Source organism: Monodelphis domestica, chromosome 2 (genome assembly GCF_027887165.1).
Source record: "Monodelphis domestica isolate mMonDom1 chromosome 2, mMonDom1.pri, whole genome shotgun sequence".
Taxonomy (NCBI): Eukaryota; Metazoa; Chordata; class Mammalia; order Didelphimorphia; family Didelphidae; genus Monodelphis; species Monodelphis domestica.
Genome location: NC_077228.1, coordinates 54,897,410 through 54,915,386, shown reverse-complemented (window position 1 = coordinate 54,915,386; position 17,977 = coordinate 54,897,410). Strand labels below are relative to the sequence as shown.

The 17,977-nt window shown below is 35.2% G+C and overlaps 1 protein-coding gene across 2 annotated transcripts in view; it reads right to left on the bottom strand.

Moving 5' to 3' along the window:
* The window catches only part of ATF6 (activating transcription factor 6), a 229,296-nt gene that overhangs the window by 164,483 nt on the left and 46,836 nt on the right, over nucleotides 1-17,977 (bottom strand). For both annotated transcript variants that reach the window (XM_007480656.3, XM_007480657.3), the window contains exon 8: nucleotides 647-832. In XM_007480656.3, coding sequence (XP_007480718.1) covers nucleotides 647-832 — 186 coding nt within the window. The remainder of the gene's footprint in view (nucleotides 1-646; nucleotides 833-17,977) is intronic.

Sequence of the window (17,977 nt, the reverse complement as noted above, 5' to 3'; positions counted from 1 at the left end):
CTCTTAAAATAAATCTCACTTTTCCAAAGTGAGACAGTTGCACTATTTTTTCCCTACTCATCTCCAAGGAATTTTGAAATGTTTCTGATGTTTCTCCAACTCCTCCACTTTAATAATAATGCTAGTAGATTTCTCCAAATGATCAGGAATATTGAATGCTAATAGGAAAAACAGTGAAAGAAACCCTATTTAGACCCTATCTAGTTGTCTCTAGGCAGCATTTACTAACAGAACCACAATTTCCTGGGTACACAGAGAGGAGACATGACTTTTTTTTTCAGTCACCTAAAAGTCTCAAAATGGCTGTCCTTATCCCAAAAAAAAAAAAAGGAAGGCAATAAGTGAATGGTGAGGTGTGTTATAAACCCGAATTTGAAAGAGGTTTCTTTCCAATACTTTATCTTGATTTATGGAAAAGGTACTTAGAACCTATTTCCTCAGCACTACTTTACTCCTTGTAATTTAACTCTGAAGTCAAGTTCCTGAATAGTTTTACTACTAATGACACTTAAGAATTCCCTAACCCAACACTGAAGTTAAACCCAAATGTAAGCAGAGATTGTTTTATTTTTGTATTGGTATCTCCAGCACCCACCTAGCATGGTGACTTGTCCATCATGGGTACTTAGGAAACATGAATACCTACCTCTGAAACTACTTCATCCAGCTGCCGCTTCAGGGATCCATTCTCTTTTTTGAGTCTCTCATTTTCTGAAAGGGCTGCTTTTAATCTTGCCTCTAAACCTAGCATATATTCTTTCTTTTTCTTGCGAGACTGACAGGCTGACTCTCGATTTTTGATCATGCGTTGCTGTCTCCGCAGGACAGTCACCTAAGGAAAGAGACAAATAGATTTAAGTAAATCTGAAACCAACTTATTTATTCATTGTTCAAATGTCACATAACCCTGGGAAAGTTATTCGCTGTTTACTGGTGCTTTTACATGCTGCTAATAACTCCATCATAAACTAATATTACTTATATTACCAAAGGTTCATTTTAATGTCAATGTAATCTTGCTAAATGTTATGCTAAATGTTAAATTACCTGTGTAAAGGTCCAGTGATTGAATATATTTCTTCAAGGGCCGACCTAGTTACAATCACAGAGACTTCTCGCTAGATTCAATATATAGTGATTAAATTTTAGACCATAGCAATTCTCAAAGACCATCCCCTAAGTTAGAGGGAATACAAACACTGACAAAATTATGAACCCCTCATTTATTGAAGTTATCTAAAGTTAAAGCTTGTTAGTTATTTTGTATTTACCTTTATTTTCAAGAAATGTTTAATGTTTCTATTTGTAAGTATATAACAAGTCTTACATAACAAATGATACCTCTCTTCATTAATTTTCATTCTATAAACAAAACTCTAGTTTTTCTGTCTCCTTTGTAACTATGAACAAGGGCTTTGAGGGAAAAATTTGTTTGTTAAACTAAAAGTTAAATAATGCTCTTCTTTTTCCTTTCACCTCCTAACTATGTATGTTTTTCCTACAAATAAGAGTTACTGTCTTAGATCACCCTTATATTATTACATTCAGTCACTTTGAGAATTTATCCATGGTTAGGGTTTAAATAGTCACCTCTATAAGGATGAACCCCAGATCTACATTTCTAGCCCTAACCTCTCATCCACACTCCAGCTTGTGTTTTCAATGACTTCATTATGTGTGTCCTATCATCACTTCAAACTCAGCATATACAAAGTAAACTCATAAGCATTTTCTTCCTATTAAAAAAAAAAAAACCCTCCTCTCTTTTACTAGGACACTTCTGCTTCTGCTAAGTCACTTATCTTCCAGTCTCCCATGCTAGAAACTCTAGAGTCATCTTTGATTCTTCCTTCTATGTCAACTAATCTATATGTTAGGAAAAACATATTTACAGATCACCAAGTTTTCTTTGAAGTATTTGTCAGATATGATCCTTTCACTGCATCTCTACCTGTTATTGTCCTAAAAACCTTACATTTTGATTACTCTAAAAGTTTAGTCTCTCCTCTCCATTTTTATAAATGAGAAAATCTTTGCATCAAGACCAAATTCCTTCTATTAAGTTTAATAAACTTTGAAATACAGTTCTATCTATCCTTTCCACCCATTACTTCCTAATATTCATCATCCAAGTCAGTCATCAATACTTTCTACATGTGCCAGGTTCACTCTCCACTCTGAACCTTATTAACTCAAGACTATTTTGCCCACCTAGAATGCCTGTCCACTCTTACCTCTGCCTATACAAATCCTAATTATTCTTTAAGTTCAAGTATAAATTCCCCAACATAAATTCCAGTCTTATCCAATTATTCTAGCACAAACAGATTTCTTCCTTTGCTGGCTGTGTATTACATTTACAATTAACACCAATTAACACTAACTTTCATATTTAGTAAGCAGAGGAAGCCATAAGTGAATAGACCAGAAAGCACAAAGGGGTGAGAAAACCATAGCATTCTAACCAAGCAAGAAACAAAGAACTAATGTGTTGAACAAGCCATAAATGAACTCCTGAATAAAAAATCCTCAGGATCAGATGAGTTTAAAATTAAAGTGAAATCTATTAAAAAAAAAAATCACTTGCAAAAATAAAAAAAGGAATCCTAACCAATTCCTTCTATGATGAAGGGACAACACAGATAAAATGAACTTAAAGATCAGTGTCCTTACTAAATAGAAACACATAAAGTATTAGCTAAGAGGCTATCACATTATATTTAAATGATTATACACTGTGGTAAGGTTAGATTTATACCAAGAATAAAGGATTGCTCAAATACAGTAGGTCCTCATTTTGCACAAACTCAAAATACAAAAATTCAGGTATTTGTGACAGGTAATTAAAAAAAACAAAGGCAAAAATATACAGAAAATAAAAACTTTTAATTATGCACTAAATCTGTGTCATTTTCCCACTGGTGTAAATTCTTATACTGTAGCTAAAGAAAGTGAAATAAAAGAGATTAAGGCAGTGGCTGCATTAAGATCAAAGAAGCCTAATAATAATTATTATATAAGCCAAGAGATAGACAATCAGGTCCACAATGTTGTTTCCTCTGTAACAGGATTAGCCATTTTGTAAAAGAATGCAGGTATAGAGGTCAGTTTCAAAGGCAAATGAACAGATATGGAGGATTTAATAGGAATAATAATTGGAATAATAACTATAATAATAACAATAATGGAAATGTGTGTCAAAATGCCTGATGCCAAGGACCCCAAGAACCAGGATTGGGTTAAGTCTCAAGCAAGGCCTAAATATAGTCAGGTGGTTAAGGGTGATCAGAGCAAAGGAGCATGTTCCTTATGAAGGTTTCCCAATGAACTTCTGTAATTAAATCAAGGGATAATGAATGCAGAGTAAATGAAAATGAGTGTAATGGTAATAAGATTAATGAAGATATAGATGAATTCATTGAATCAAATGATAGTATAATTAGTGTTAATAATTGTAAGGAAATTATAATATAAATTTAGTAGAAAATTCTAATGAACGTAAAATAAGGGAAAATAGTGAAGAATATAAATTGGATAATGATAATGAAATTGTAAATGAGAACAATGATACCAAGATGGAGAGTATAAGGAGTAATGAAAAAGCTGATGATGGAGTTAAAGATGCAAAATCCTGGGAACATCATGAATGTTCAAGCAGATGTAAACTTGGATGGACAGGGAATGACTGAGCTTTGTTCTGATGTTACTGTATTAGCACCAGTATTACAATCATTTCCGTCTCCAAATAATACCGAACCATATGTATGTGTGACTTTAGGTGATCAGATATATGATCTTTTGGTTGATACTGGAACCAGGAAATCAGTTTTGCAAAGTCTTCCTAAGAATTATAGAGCTGTGGGTACAATGAAAGTAATAGGAGCTACTGGAAAACCAGAGAGAGTGGCAAAATTACAACCTAAAATAATTACTTTAGGTCCTTTATCTATGGAGCATGCATTTCTTTGTATGCCAGATTGTCCCATGAATCTTCTAGGTAGAGATTTATTATGTAAATTAAAGGCAACAATCCAGTGTACTGACACTGGTGATATCTCATTACATCTACCAGATCTAAAATCTTTTCCATTGATGTTCTTAGATTCAGTTAGTTCAGAGGATGACTTGGATTCAATCTATTCTATATCTGAGGATATCCCTGAAGATTTTTGGTCAAAGTCTTCCACAGATGTAGGTCTATTGAAATCAGATACTCCTGTAAGGGTGAGGACTAAGGAAGGACCAGTTCCTTGTGTACCTCAATATCTCTTAAGTAAAGAAGCAACAGAGTATATCAGATCAATCACTGAATCTCTAATCCAACAAAGGATCATAATACCTTGCTTCTCAGAATATAATACACCTATATTTCCAATCAAAAAGCCAAAGCTAGACCAAAATGGCAAAGTAGTATATAGATTCATACAGGATTTAAGAGCTGTAAATGATCATGTCGTACAGACACATCCTATTGTACCAAGCCCAGCTGCTATAATTTCTTCCATTCCAAGTCAGGCAAGATATTTCACTGTGGTAGATTTATGCTCAGCATTTTTCTCAATAACGATTCACAAGGATTCTCAAAAGATCTTTGCTTTGACATGGGGAAAAAACCCATGGACTTGGACTCATCTTCCCCAGGGGTACACTGATTCCCTGAGCCAATTCTCACAAATTTTAAATAGAGATCTAAAAACCATAACATTCAAGGAAAGTAAAATAGTGCATTTTGTTGATAACATCCTCCTTGCATTCTCAAGTGCTAAAGTGTGTCTCAGAGACAGCAAGATTCTTTTTATAGAATTATATAAACACGGGCATAAAATCTCCAAGGCAAAATTATAGTGGAGTGCAATATCTTGGATTTGTGTTATCAGAGGGTTCCAGAAGTATCATACAGAAAAGAATAGCAGACATCCAGAAACTGAGTGCTCCTAAAACCAAAAAGTAACTCAGAGCGGTTCTTGGAACAACTGGTTTCTGTAGGCAATAGATACCTGGGTATAATGAATTAACAAAGTGTTTAACAGACATAACCAGGAATACTGAACCAGAACCTCTGAAACTAAAACCTGAACATTTGTAAGTCTTAAATAAGCTTAAAGAAGCCATTTTATCTGCCCAATCTCTGGGTATCCCAGACTATACAAAACCATTTCAACTATTTGTCAATGAAACAAAAAGTATTGCTTTGGATGTACTGACACAGACTTTAGGACAAAGTTATCATACAATTGGATATTATAGTTGTCAGCTTGATCCAATAGCTGCTGGTACAGTTCCTTGTCTAAGGGGTATAGCAGCTGCAGCTGTGTTATTCCAGAAGTCAGTAGATTTAGTTTTGGGATGTCCATTGACTGTATATTGTTCACATCAAATAGAAGCACTAATGAGGAAATTTTGTACTCAAGCACATTCAGACCAATGAATATCTAAGTATGAAATTATACTCCAAGGTAGTGAGAGCATCCAGTTGAGGAGATGTAGTGTATTAAATCCAGCTACACTTCTTCCTGATTTGACAAAAAATGGTGAACCATTACATGAGTGTGTAGAAGTAGTAGATCTAGTGGATATACCTAGGATGTATTTAAAAGCCATTCCAAATGAAAATCCAGACATGGTCTTATTCACTGATGGTTCTTCATATTTGTGTAATGGAATTAGATATACAGGTGTTGCAGTTGTCACAGAATTTGAGACATTGTGGTATGGATCATTACCCAGTAACCTTAGTGTTCAAGGGGCAGAGTTGGTCACTTTAAAGCAAGCATGTCTTCTAGTTGATGGTAAAAGTGCAAATATTTATAGATTGTTGTTATGCATTTTCTGTATGTCATACTACAAGACAGATCTGGAAACAACAAGGTTTTATTACAGCATCACGAAAACCAATTGCTCATGCAGAAATAATAACTGAGTTGTTGGATGCTATCCAGAAACCTAAACAGATAGTGGTGATCCATTGTAGAAGTCATACTTATGGCAAAGATTCAGTCTCTAAAGGAAATCATAGAGCTGATATAACTGCAAAATTTGCTGCCACTAATGCTCCAGTGTATGTAATGAATTTGTCAACTATTGAATCTGATGATCTAGAAAAAGCTTATGTAGACTCAGAAATTCAAAAGAGGAAGGAGAAGTTTGGAGCAAGGAAAGAACATGGAATATGGGTTGTGTCAAGCCATCCACACAAAAGGTCATTTTGATACTCAAGTTGCAATTGACTCTGTAAAGAGGCAATGGGTAGCTACGGGAATAAATACTGTAGCTAATAAGACCTGTATAAGCTGTTCTGTTTGCCAAAAATTCAGTGAAGGGGCTTTCAGACAGAAAGGTATAGGAGGGAGACCTTATAGCATATTGTTCATTTGAGAGTCTGCAAATTGATTACATCAGCATGCCAAAAGCTGGAAGATACAAGTTTTGTCTGGTAATTATAGACAGATTAACTAAGGCCTGAAGCATTTCCATCAACTACAAAAACTAGCTTTGTGGTAAAAGTGTTGATTAAGGAAATTATTCCTAGGCTTGGAGTACAACTTACCATAGACTTTGATAAGGGATCTCATTTCACCCAGGATATCCTGAAAAAAAGTCTATAAGAATCTAGCAATAATACCCAAATATCATGTTCCTTGATCACCCACAAAGTTCAGATCAAGTGGAGCATGTAAATAGGGAACTCAAGACTATGGTGGGGAAGATTTGTGCTGAAACTCCTCTCAAATGGCCAGAGATTCCTCCCGTAGCTTTGTTTTACCTACGTATGAGACCAAGAGCAGATTTACATGTATCATCCTAGGAAATGCTCTTTGGACATGCTCCCCTACAGGCAAAGACTTGTAAGACAGTCTATACATCTCTTTTAGGAGGAGACTGGGAATTTACTTCTCATCTAAGTGCTTTGCAACAACGACTTAAAGAATTACATGATATGGGATTATTGATCCAAGCTGGTCCATTGGATTATTCTCTCCATAATTTCAAACCAGGAGATATGGTATATATTAAAAAGTTTGCTAAAACATCAGCAACACAAGGGAGTTGGTCAGGTCCTTACACCACTGTGTTAGTATCTCCATCTTCAGTAAAAGTTTTGGGTGGAGATTCATGGTATCATTGTTCACTTATCAAATTAGCACATGGTATAAATAATGAAAATGTACAAATTATTGAACAAGAAGAAATTAAAGAATAAATAACAGAAAGTGAGAATCATCAGTCAAATTGAGTCTGCAGTCAGAAAGATCAGTAAGGAGAGGACCATTCCAGTGGAAGAGGACATATGGATGGAAGAAGACAATGCAAATGAAGAAGAGAATACGGGATATTAATAGATGTTGTTAAAAGCCTGAAAAATTATAAATTTAAAGACTTTGAGAAACTTGCAATGAAAAGGATCACAGGATTAATGGATTAATTAATAAAAATTTTGGGTCATGTATTATAACACAAAACAACATAACACATATTCATAAACATTCATAAATATATTTACTACCATGGAGTTGGAGAAGAAAAATTCTTCAAGCAAAATGAAATGAGATCAGAAAGAAAATCTGAAGTAGTATATTACATGCAACAGTAACATAATATTAACATAACACTAACACTAACATAACAGTAGCAAAACAACATAACATAGCAAAAATAACAACATAAAAAAAACCAAACACAAATACATAAACATGGTTAGGTTACATTCATTCACTATGTGAATGAGTGAAACAATGTATAGTTAGGGTAGTAACAATGTTATAATTAGTTATAAATTGGTTACTAACTAAAATTAAGTAGATACTTAATTTAGTATAGAAATATAACCAGGCAGGAGAATTTTATTAAGATAGGGCTTTAGCTGATAAAGATTAAAATTTAAGATAAAGAAGATAAGATAAAATACTGGCTTGCAATACAACATACATAACAACATACATTACATAACACAAATAAAATGATATCACATATCATACAAAAGTGTAAATACATATGTAAATATATGCAAATAGTGTGTATAATAGGATTGTAAATTAATTGTATTCTAGTGTATGCATGTGTATATATGTAACATAAATGTACCATGTGTGTAAATATGATGTGTATATAGGTGCGTCTGTGTACAACACATGTATATATTGTATGTACTATGTGTATATATGTATATATGTGTAAAAATTATGTGAATAGATCACTTATGTTTAACTTTATCTATTGTTACATGTAATTTGCGTAAGTGCGTTTAACAGTTTGGTTTAATTTTCTTTATAAAACTTATGTAATGTGTTTATTGTAATTTTAAAAATTGTAAATTTCTAAATTTTTGCTGTTATGCATTACAATAGTAGTAGAATGTTCTGAATTAGTTGATAAGAGTAGTATTTATGAGTTTAATGTTTGCATGAAAGTTATTTATCATTTGCTTTTGATGTTATTTACTTGTGTTCCTGCATGTTTGATCTGTGTTTGAAATTTGTACTTGTTCATTATTTAATCCCTTTTTTTCCTTTCCTTGATAAAATCCCTAGAATAGGATAGTATTACATAGGTTAAGATATTTCAGTGTAGGTGGTTTGTTATTTTGGGTAGATATTTTAGTTTAGGTAATCTGTAAGTAAGTTAGTTTGTGCACAAATGCCAAAATAGTGTTTTCAACATGATTTAGGCTTTGTGCAAAGTGAGGACTGTAGCAAGGGAAATTATAGGGTGCAAAGAGTTTGAGTGACAAGCCCTCAAGACTCAGAATTCTCCCAGGGCTGTCAGAGTTCCAAGGAACAGTTTTGCCAACTAACACACTGGAGCTGAAGGTGAAGTCTGGAAGGTGAAGATCTGATCTCTCCTGGACTCCCTTAGACAGCTAGCAAGCAGCCTCTTTTAATTCTACCATACAAGGGTGAGAGGTCATATCCATACACTCTGATGAGACAGAGTGAATTTTGGAGAAAACCTCTTTCCCTTAGACAATTGAAGACTCAGCTGGATCCCTGTACCTGACCCACCAAGGACTCTCTTTGTGCAAGAAATCTGGTTCCTTGTTGGACTTATTACCCTTAGGAAACTTAAGTATTTAGATTAAAGTATTTAGATATTGGGTTTAATAACTAGGTTAAATGTCAGATGCTAACCTTTTCCCCTCATTCCCAAAACCTTACCCTTATCTGTTAATAAATAGAATATTTATATGTTTTTCCCACTGTATTACTTCCCTTTCCCCCTACCCAAATTATATTAAATTATATTACTTTTAACAAAACAAAATCATGCTCATTCTCGAGCATCTGTGTGAGTCCAACATTAGCTCCCATATCAGTCTTTTCTGGAGTTATCTCTTACAACAAGTTGTGTCCATGTCTTTGTTTCATTAATGCTATCTAGTTATTAATAATGGTCCCACAGTACAAGAGTAAAAATGCTGGTACCTCTAATAAGCCTAAGAAAAGTCATAAAGTACCTAGGTACATTTATATAAGAAATACATATTAAAAAATGGGATATTTTTATGTGTAATTTTCAACTTATGCAAAGAGATTTGGAACGTATTGGTCAAACAAAATGAAATCCTACACTACCAGGAATAACATAAACTATAGATCACATTAAAAACAAAAATAACAGAAGTCACATGATTACAAAATAGCTGCAAAAAAGGCTTCTGAGAAAATAAAGCACCCATTCGTGTTTTTAAAACGAAGCATAGCAATAAATGAATTTTTCTTTAATAAAGTAAATAGTAACTAACTAAAACCAAGATAGAGCATTATATTTACTGTGGGTGCTAGTACAGCAGGGATAGCCTGAGTCAATTATAATTTCTGATGAGCCCTTCTCTAACCACTTACCTCACCACATGGTATAACCTTAAAAAAACACACACACAGCTGCAAAGTATTCTCTTTTTAAACTAGCCTTGTAAAAAGTGGTGTTTCATTATTAAACAAGCATCTGCACATTTATTTGACCATATGAGAAGCTTATGTAAAAGAACTTTCTTTGTAAAAGTTGAATTTAACAATCAATATTCCAGTCATATTCCCATTTCTTTTTTTTTAATCAAAAATCTTGGTGAAAGGGTAAACACAAACAGGTCAAAAGAGAAGAATAGACAAATTGCCACCCTGAACGTTTTATGCTGCCCCAAATTTGAACTTCAAAGGTACAAATGAATAGATATTAAAGAAAGAGAAAAAGATGACTATTATAAGTTCATATCAATGTTTTAAATTGGTGTTTAAGTAAGGTCAAGTCTGGCTGAATTAGCATAAATGTATCTGCATGCTTCACAAGCCTCTGGGTCCTAACTTTTCTCCCAGAATCCTCTGAAATGATGAAGTTGATAAATCTATTATTGTTTAGACCCGAGCAACAGATTTTTAATTCTATCTGAAACTACTTCTAAATCACAAAAGGGGGATGGCTCTGAAATACTTTTATCAATTCAGTATATGCTTGTTGACTATACTGTTCAAAGCACACCACTATGAACATATTAATATAATCCACTCAAAGAAAACCCCTTATAGGCGGAGTCAAGATGGCGGCCGAGAAGGAGCATAAGTTCAGACCTCTGAATATCCTTCCTAACCGATCACAAACTGAATGCTCCTAGGGGACTGAAAAACAAACTTAACAACAAGACAGAGCCAAAGAACCCTCCTGCTGGACTTAATTCAAAAGGTACGCCCCCCCCCCACTCCCCCACAAAAAGCCGGAATCCAAGAACACTTGGGTTTAAAGGGAAGACAGAAGGAAGGTCCCAGGACCCATCCCCCCTCCCACCCAGAGCACTGAGACTCCAGTGGCAGCAGGAACTTCTGAGTAGGCAAAGGTGCTGGTATGGACGGCGTACCTTGCGAGCAAGGCTGTGCCAGGTTCACAGCATCCAACACAGACGGCAAGGAAGGACCTAGAGAGGGAGCATAGACCTGGCAGCCTGGCCACAGCTGTAGAGATCCTCCATATTTGCTTCAGCCTTCCAGGAAGTTTTGGACTCAGAGAATACCCAGCCCAACTAAGCTGAACTTAATCCCATCAAAAGTCTCCAGAACTCAGGGAAGCCCAGACTCCACACCCATCCTCATTGACTGCTGGACTTTAATTCAATCAAAAGCCTCCAGAGGACAGGGAAGCTCAAACCCCAACAAACCTCCATCAGAGATTACACCGAGAGATCTCCTGTTAAAGCTCCAAGAGGGGAGACTGACAGAAGCCCCCAAAACCAAAAAAATGAGAGGAGCAAGAGCACAGACAAATACGGGAAGTAAAGAAGGGGTGAATTTGAGCAAACAAAGAAGAAAGAAACTACAATAGACAGCTTCTACTCAGCAAACGGAACAGAGGGGAAGAGATCAGCAAACGATAAATCAGAAATCCCAGCGAATTGGATACAGGCTGTGGAAGAACTCAAAACACAATTAAGAGAGGCTGAAGACAATTGGGAAAAGAACTTAAAAGTTAAGATAAGTCATCTGGAAACAGAGGCTCTTGAACTAAAATGAGAAAATAGTGTCTTGAAAGCCAAAATCAACCAGCTGGAAAATGAGGCAAAGGAGATGAAAGATGAGGCAAAGGAGATGAAAGATGAGGTGAAGAGGATGAAAGACAACCTTCAAAGAAAATCAGACCAGAAGGAAAAGGATGACCAAAAAGCCAGGGATGAAATCCAGTTAAGAACCAGAATACAACAACTGGAATTAAGTGACCTCACAAGGCAACAGGACACTATAAAACAAAATGAAAAGAATGAAAAAATTGAGGAAAATATGAAGCATCTCATTCACAAAACAGAGGATTTAGAAAATCATTCGAGAAGAGACAATTTAAGAAGCATTGGTCTACCAGAAGACCATGACAAAACAAAAATTCTGGACATAATACTACAGAAAATTATTCAGGAAAACTGCCCCGATATCCTAGAAAAAGAGGAAAAAGTGGAGATTGAAAGAATCCACAGATCACCTCCTGTATTTAATCCCCAACTGACAACACCCAGGAATATTATAGCCAAATCCAAAAACTATCAGACCAAAGAAAAGATATTATAAGCTGCCAAGAAGAAGCCATTCAGATACCATGGAAACACAGTGAGGATAACGCTGGATCTGGCTGCATCCACACTGAAGGACCGAAAGGCACGGAATATGATATTCTGGAAAGCAAGGGAAGTAGGTTTAAAACCAAGAATCAAATACCCATCAAAACTGACTGTATTCTTACAGGGGAAAGTATGGTCATTCAACACAATAGAAGAATTCCAAGCATTCGTAAAGAAAAGACCAGACCTGAACAGAAAATTTGATGTCCAAGCACAGAGCTCAAGAGAATCATCAAAAGGTAATTTTAAAAGAGGGGGAAAAGACAAACAAAACAAAACAACAACAACAAAATTTTAAGAGACTCAATAAGTTAAAATGATATGTATCCCTATAGAAAAGAGGTCATTGGTAACTCTTAAAAACTGTTGCTATCACCTGGGTAGCTATAAGAATTACACTTAGAGGGAACAGTGACAAACTGTATAGGATGAAAGGACAAGACATAAATAGGTATATAGATATATGCATGCATAAATACACATACATGTGTGTGTATATATATACACACACACACAAAACCAGAGCTAATAAAAAAAGAGGTTAATACTAAAAGAAATGGGAAAAGAAACAAATGGGGGTAAATTTATATGTCACAAAGAAACTCATGGTGGGAGGGGGGAGAACATCAATATACTGGAAGGGTAAAGAGGTTGGAGATAGGAAATACTCAACTCTTATGTGCTTTGAAACTGACCCAAAGAGGAAAGAACAATCCAATCCATTGGGGCAGAGAATAGATTTGCACCCTATAGTGGAGTAGAAGGGTAAAAAACAGACTGGTGGGGAAGGAAGCAGTACAAGGGAGGGGGGGGCAATTTTAAATAGACTACAGGGGAAAATAAGGGGGGGAATAAGAAGGGAGGGGTAGAAAGGGAAGTAAAATAAAGGTGGGAACTAGGGGGACTGATCATAAACAAACATTGGTGAAGGAAATAGTGAAAGAAGAAAAGGCAGGAATAGGAGTAGAAATCAAAATGCTGGGAAATACACAGCTAGTAATCATAACTCTGAATGTGAATAGAATGAACTTACCCATAAAACGCAAGTGAATAGCAGAGTGGATTAGAATCCAAAACCCTACCATATGCTGTCTGCAAGAAACACACATGAGGAAGGTAGATATGCATAGGGTGAAAGTAAGAGGATGGAGCCAAATCTATTGGGCATCAACTGATAAGAAAAAAAAAAAAAGGCAGGAGTTGCAATCATCATATCTGACAAAGCCAAAGTAAAAATAAATCTAGTTAAAAGAGATAGGAAGGTAATTACATCCTGATAAAAGGCAGTATAGACAATGAGGAAATATCTGTATGTACCAAATGGCATAGCATCCAAATTTCTAAAGGAGAAACTAGAGGAGCTCAAGGATGAAATAGATAGAAAAACTATACTAGTGGGAGATCCGAACCTTCCTATATTCGAACTAGGTAAATCAAACCAAAAAATAAATAAGAAAGAGGTGAGAGAAGCAAATGAAACCTTAGAAAAATTAGTTAGTAGACATGTGGAGAAAAATAAATAGGGACAAAAAGGAATATACCTTCTTTTCAGCAGCACATGGCACATTCACAAAAATTGACCATGTATTAGGGCACAAAAACATTGCAAACAAGTGCTAAAGGGCAGAAATAATAAATGCAACCTTCTCAGACCACAAAGGAATGAAAATAATAATTAGTAAGGGAACATGGAGAGGTAAATCAAAAATTAATTGGAAATTAAACAATACGATTCTCCAAAACCAGTTAGTTAAAGAACAAATCGTAGAAACAATTAACAACTTCATTGAAGAAAATGACAATGGTGAGACATCCTTTCAAAAGCTATGGAATGCAGCCAAAGCAGTACTCAGAGGGAAATTTATATCCTTGAATTCATATATTAACAAATTAAGAAGGGCAGAGTTCAATGAATTGGGCATGTAAATTAAAAAACTAGAAAGTGAACAAATTAAAAATCCTCAGATGAAGACTAAATTAGAGATCCTAAAAATCAAAGGAGAAATCAATAAAATAGAAAGACAAAGAACTATTGATTTAATAAATAAGACTAGAAGCTGGTACTTCGAAAAAATAAATAAAATAGACAAAGTACTAGTCAGTCTAATTTAAAAAAGGAAAGAAATAAACCAAATTGACAGTATCCAAGATGAAAAGGGAGACCTCATATCTAAGGAAGAGGAAATTAAGGCAATCATTAAAAACAACTATGCCCAATTTTATGGCAACAAATATGGCAATCTAGGTGATATGGATGAATACTTACAAAAACATAAATTGCCTAGACTAAAAGAGGAAGAAATAAATTACCTAAACAACCCCGTATCAGAAAAAGAAATTGAACAAGCCATCAAAGAACTCCCTAAGAAAAAATCCCCAGGACCAGATGGATTCACAAATTAATTCTATCAAACATTCAAAGAACAACTAATCCCAATATTATACAAACTATTTGACAGAATAAGCCAAGAAGGGATTCTACCAAATTCTTTTTATGACACAAACATGGTACTGATCCCAAAGCCAGGCAGGTTAAAAACAGAAAAGAAAACTATAGGCCAATCTCCCTAATGAATATAGATGTAAAAATCTTAAATAGGATACTAGCAAAAAGACTCCAGCAAGGCATCACAAGCTTTATCCACTATGAACAGGTAGGATTCATGCCAGGAATACAAGGATGGTTCAACATTAGGAAAACTATCCACATAATTGACCATATTAAGAAGCAAACAGACAAAAATCACATGATTATCTCAATAGAAGCAGAAAAAGGCTTTGATAAAATACAACAGCCATTCCTATTGAAAACACTAGAAAGTATAGGAATAGAAGGACCTTTCCTAAAAATAATAAACAGTATATATCTAAAACCATCAGCAAACATCATCTGCAATGGGGATAAACTCGAAGCCTTCTCAATAAGATCAGGAGTAAAACAAGGATGCCCATTATCACCTTTATTATTTAATATTGTACTAGAAACACTAGCAGTAGCAATTAGAGAAGAAAAAGAAATTGAAGGTATTAAAATTGGCAACGAGGAGACTAAGCTGTCACTCTTTGCGGATGATATGATGATTTACTTAAAGAATCCTAGAGAATCAACCAAAAAGCTAGTCAAAATAATCAACAACTTTAGCAAAGTTGTAGGATGCAAAATAAACCTGCATAAGTCATGAGCATTTCTATATATCTCCAACCCAGTTCAGCAGCAAGAATTAGAAAGAGAAATTCCATTTAAAGTCACCCGGTACAATATAAAACACTTAGGAATCTATCTGCCGAGACAAACACAGGAACTATATGAACACAACTACAAAACACTCTCCACACAATTAAAACTAGATCTAAACAATTGGAAAAATACTGATTGCTCATGGGTGGGACGAGCTAACATAATAAAAATGACCATCCTACCCAAACTTATCTATTTAGTTCCATACCCATTGAACTTCCAAAAAACTTTTTTACTGAATTAGAGAAAACCATAACAAAGTTCATTTGGAAGACCAAAGAATCAAGAATATCCAGGGAAATAATGAAAAAAAAAAGATACAAAGGAAGGTGGCCTTGCAGTCCCAGATCTCAAACTATATTACAAAGCAGTGGTCATCAAAACAATTTGATACTGTCTAAGAGACAGAAAGGATGATCAGTGGAATAGACTTGGGGTAAATGACCTCAGCAAGACAGTCTATGACAAACCCAAAGACCCCAGCTTTTGGTACAAAAATCCACTATTTGATAAAAACTGCTGGGAAAATTGGAAGACAGTGTGGGAGAGATTAGGTTTGGATCAACACCTCACACCCTACACCAAGATAAACTCAGAATGGGTGAGTGACTTGAATATAAAGAAGGAAACTATAAGTAAATTAGGTGAACACAGAATAGTATACATGTCAGACCTTTGGGAAGGGAAAGATTTTAAAACCAAGAAAGACTTAGAAAGAGTCACAAAATGTAAAATAAATAATTTTGACTACATCAAATTAAAATGTTTTTGTAAAAACAAAACCAATGTAACTAAAATTAGAAGGGAAGCAGCAAATTGGGAAACAATCTTCATAACAAAAACCTTTGACAAAAGTCTAATTACTCAAATTTATAAAGAGCTAAACCAGTTGTACACAAAATCAAGCCATTCTCCAATTGACAAATGGGCAAGGGACATGAACAGGCAGTTCTCAGCCAAAGAAATCAAAACTATTAATAAGCACATGAAAAAGTGTTCTAAATCTCTTATAATCAGAGAGATGCAAATCAAAACAATTCTGAGGTGTCACCTCACACCTAGCAGATTGGCCAACATGACAGCAAAGGAAAGTAATGAATGCTGGAGGGGATGTGGCAAAGTGGGGACACTAATTCATTGCTGGTGGAGTTGTGAATTGATCCAACCATTCTGGAGGGCAATTTGGAACTATACCCAAAGGGCAATAAAAGACTGTCTGCCCTTTGATCCAGCCATAGCACTGCTGGGTTTGTACCCCAAAGAGATAATAAGGAAAAAGACTTGTACAAAAATATTCTTGGCTGCGCTCTTTGTGGTGGCAAAAAATTGGAAAATGAGGGGATGCCCTTCAATTGGGGAATGGCTGAACAAATTATAGTATATGTTGGTGATGGAATACTATTGTGCTAAAAGGAATAACAAAGTGGAGGAATTCAATGGAGACTGGAACAACCTCCAGGAAGAGATTCAGAGTGAAAGGAGCAGAACTAGAAGAACATTGTACACAGAGACTGATACACTGTGGTACAATCGAACGTAATGGACTTCTCCACTAATGGCAATGCAATGTCCCTGAACAATCAGCAGGGATCTATGAGAAAAAACACTATCCTCAAGCAGTGGACAAAGTGTGGGAGTAAAAACACCAAGGAAAGGCAACTACTTGACTACAGGGGTGGAGGGGATATGATTGAGGAGAGATGCTAAATGAGCGCCCTAATGCAAATACCAACAACAAGGAAATGGGTTCGGAGCAAGGACACAAGTGATACCCGGTGGAATCGCATGTCGATTAGGAGAGGGGTATTGGGGGAGGGGGGAAGAAAATGATCTCTGTTTCCAATGAATAATGTATGAAAATGACCAAATAAAATAATGTTTAAAAACTAAAAACAACAACAACAAAAACCCTATCATTACTGGGCCATAACAATGTCTGGATAAGACTCAACCTCAAGGTCCTAAAAAAAAGTAATATTTATCACTGTATTTTTAAGGGTGGGCTTTGCCATGACTTATCAAAAAAATATATAGTCACCTTGGGATTTCACAATTAGGCTTAAATTGCATTGGAAAAATTTAGATTTCCAACATTCCTCTCTTTTCAATTCCATTCCTGGCAATCAAAATTTAATTTCCCTCTTTCTGTTAAATTTATTTCTAATGTAGTCTCCCACACATCAACAATTAAGCAAAAAAATCTTAGTACTAGCATCCTGACCTTGGCACACTTGGCAGAGTAAAAACAATGATCTCTCATTCTTCTGAATTTCCTTAACCCTTCAAAAGAGTACACTTTTTGTTCTGATGTGTAACTCCCTAAATAAGAAGAAATGGTACATCTGGTTCTCAGTAAGCTGAAGATCTGCAAAGCTATATATATCATCTAATATCAATTTACAATCCTGGATATGTCTACTGTCTCAATATTTCCTTTTTTTGCCCCAATCTCACTTCTTTTTCTTTGCTCCATTCTCATTTCCATTCTCCTACTTTCTTCTCATGTCTTCCTGTCTTTTTCTCTTACAGACCTCTCCCTTACTCCTGAGTCCCCAAGTACCCAATGTTCTTTTAAAAAAAAAAAAAAAGATACTGGAGGCAGCTGGGTAGCTCAATGGGTTGAGAGCTAGGCCTAGAGATAGTCTTAA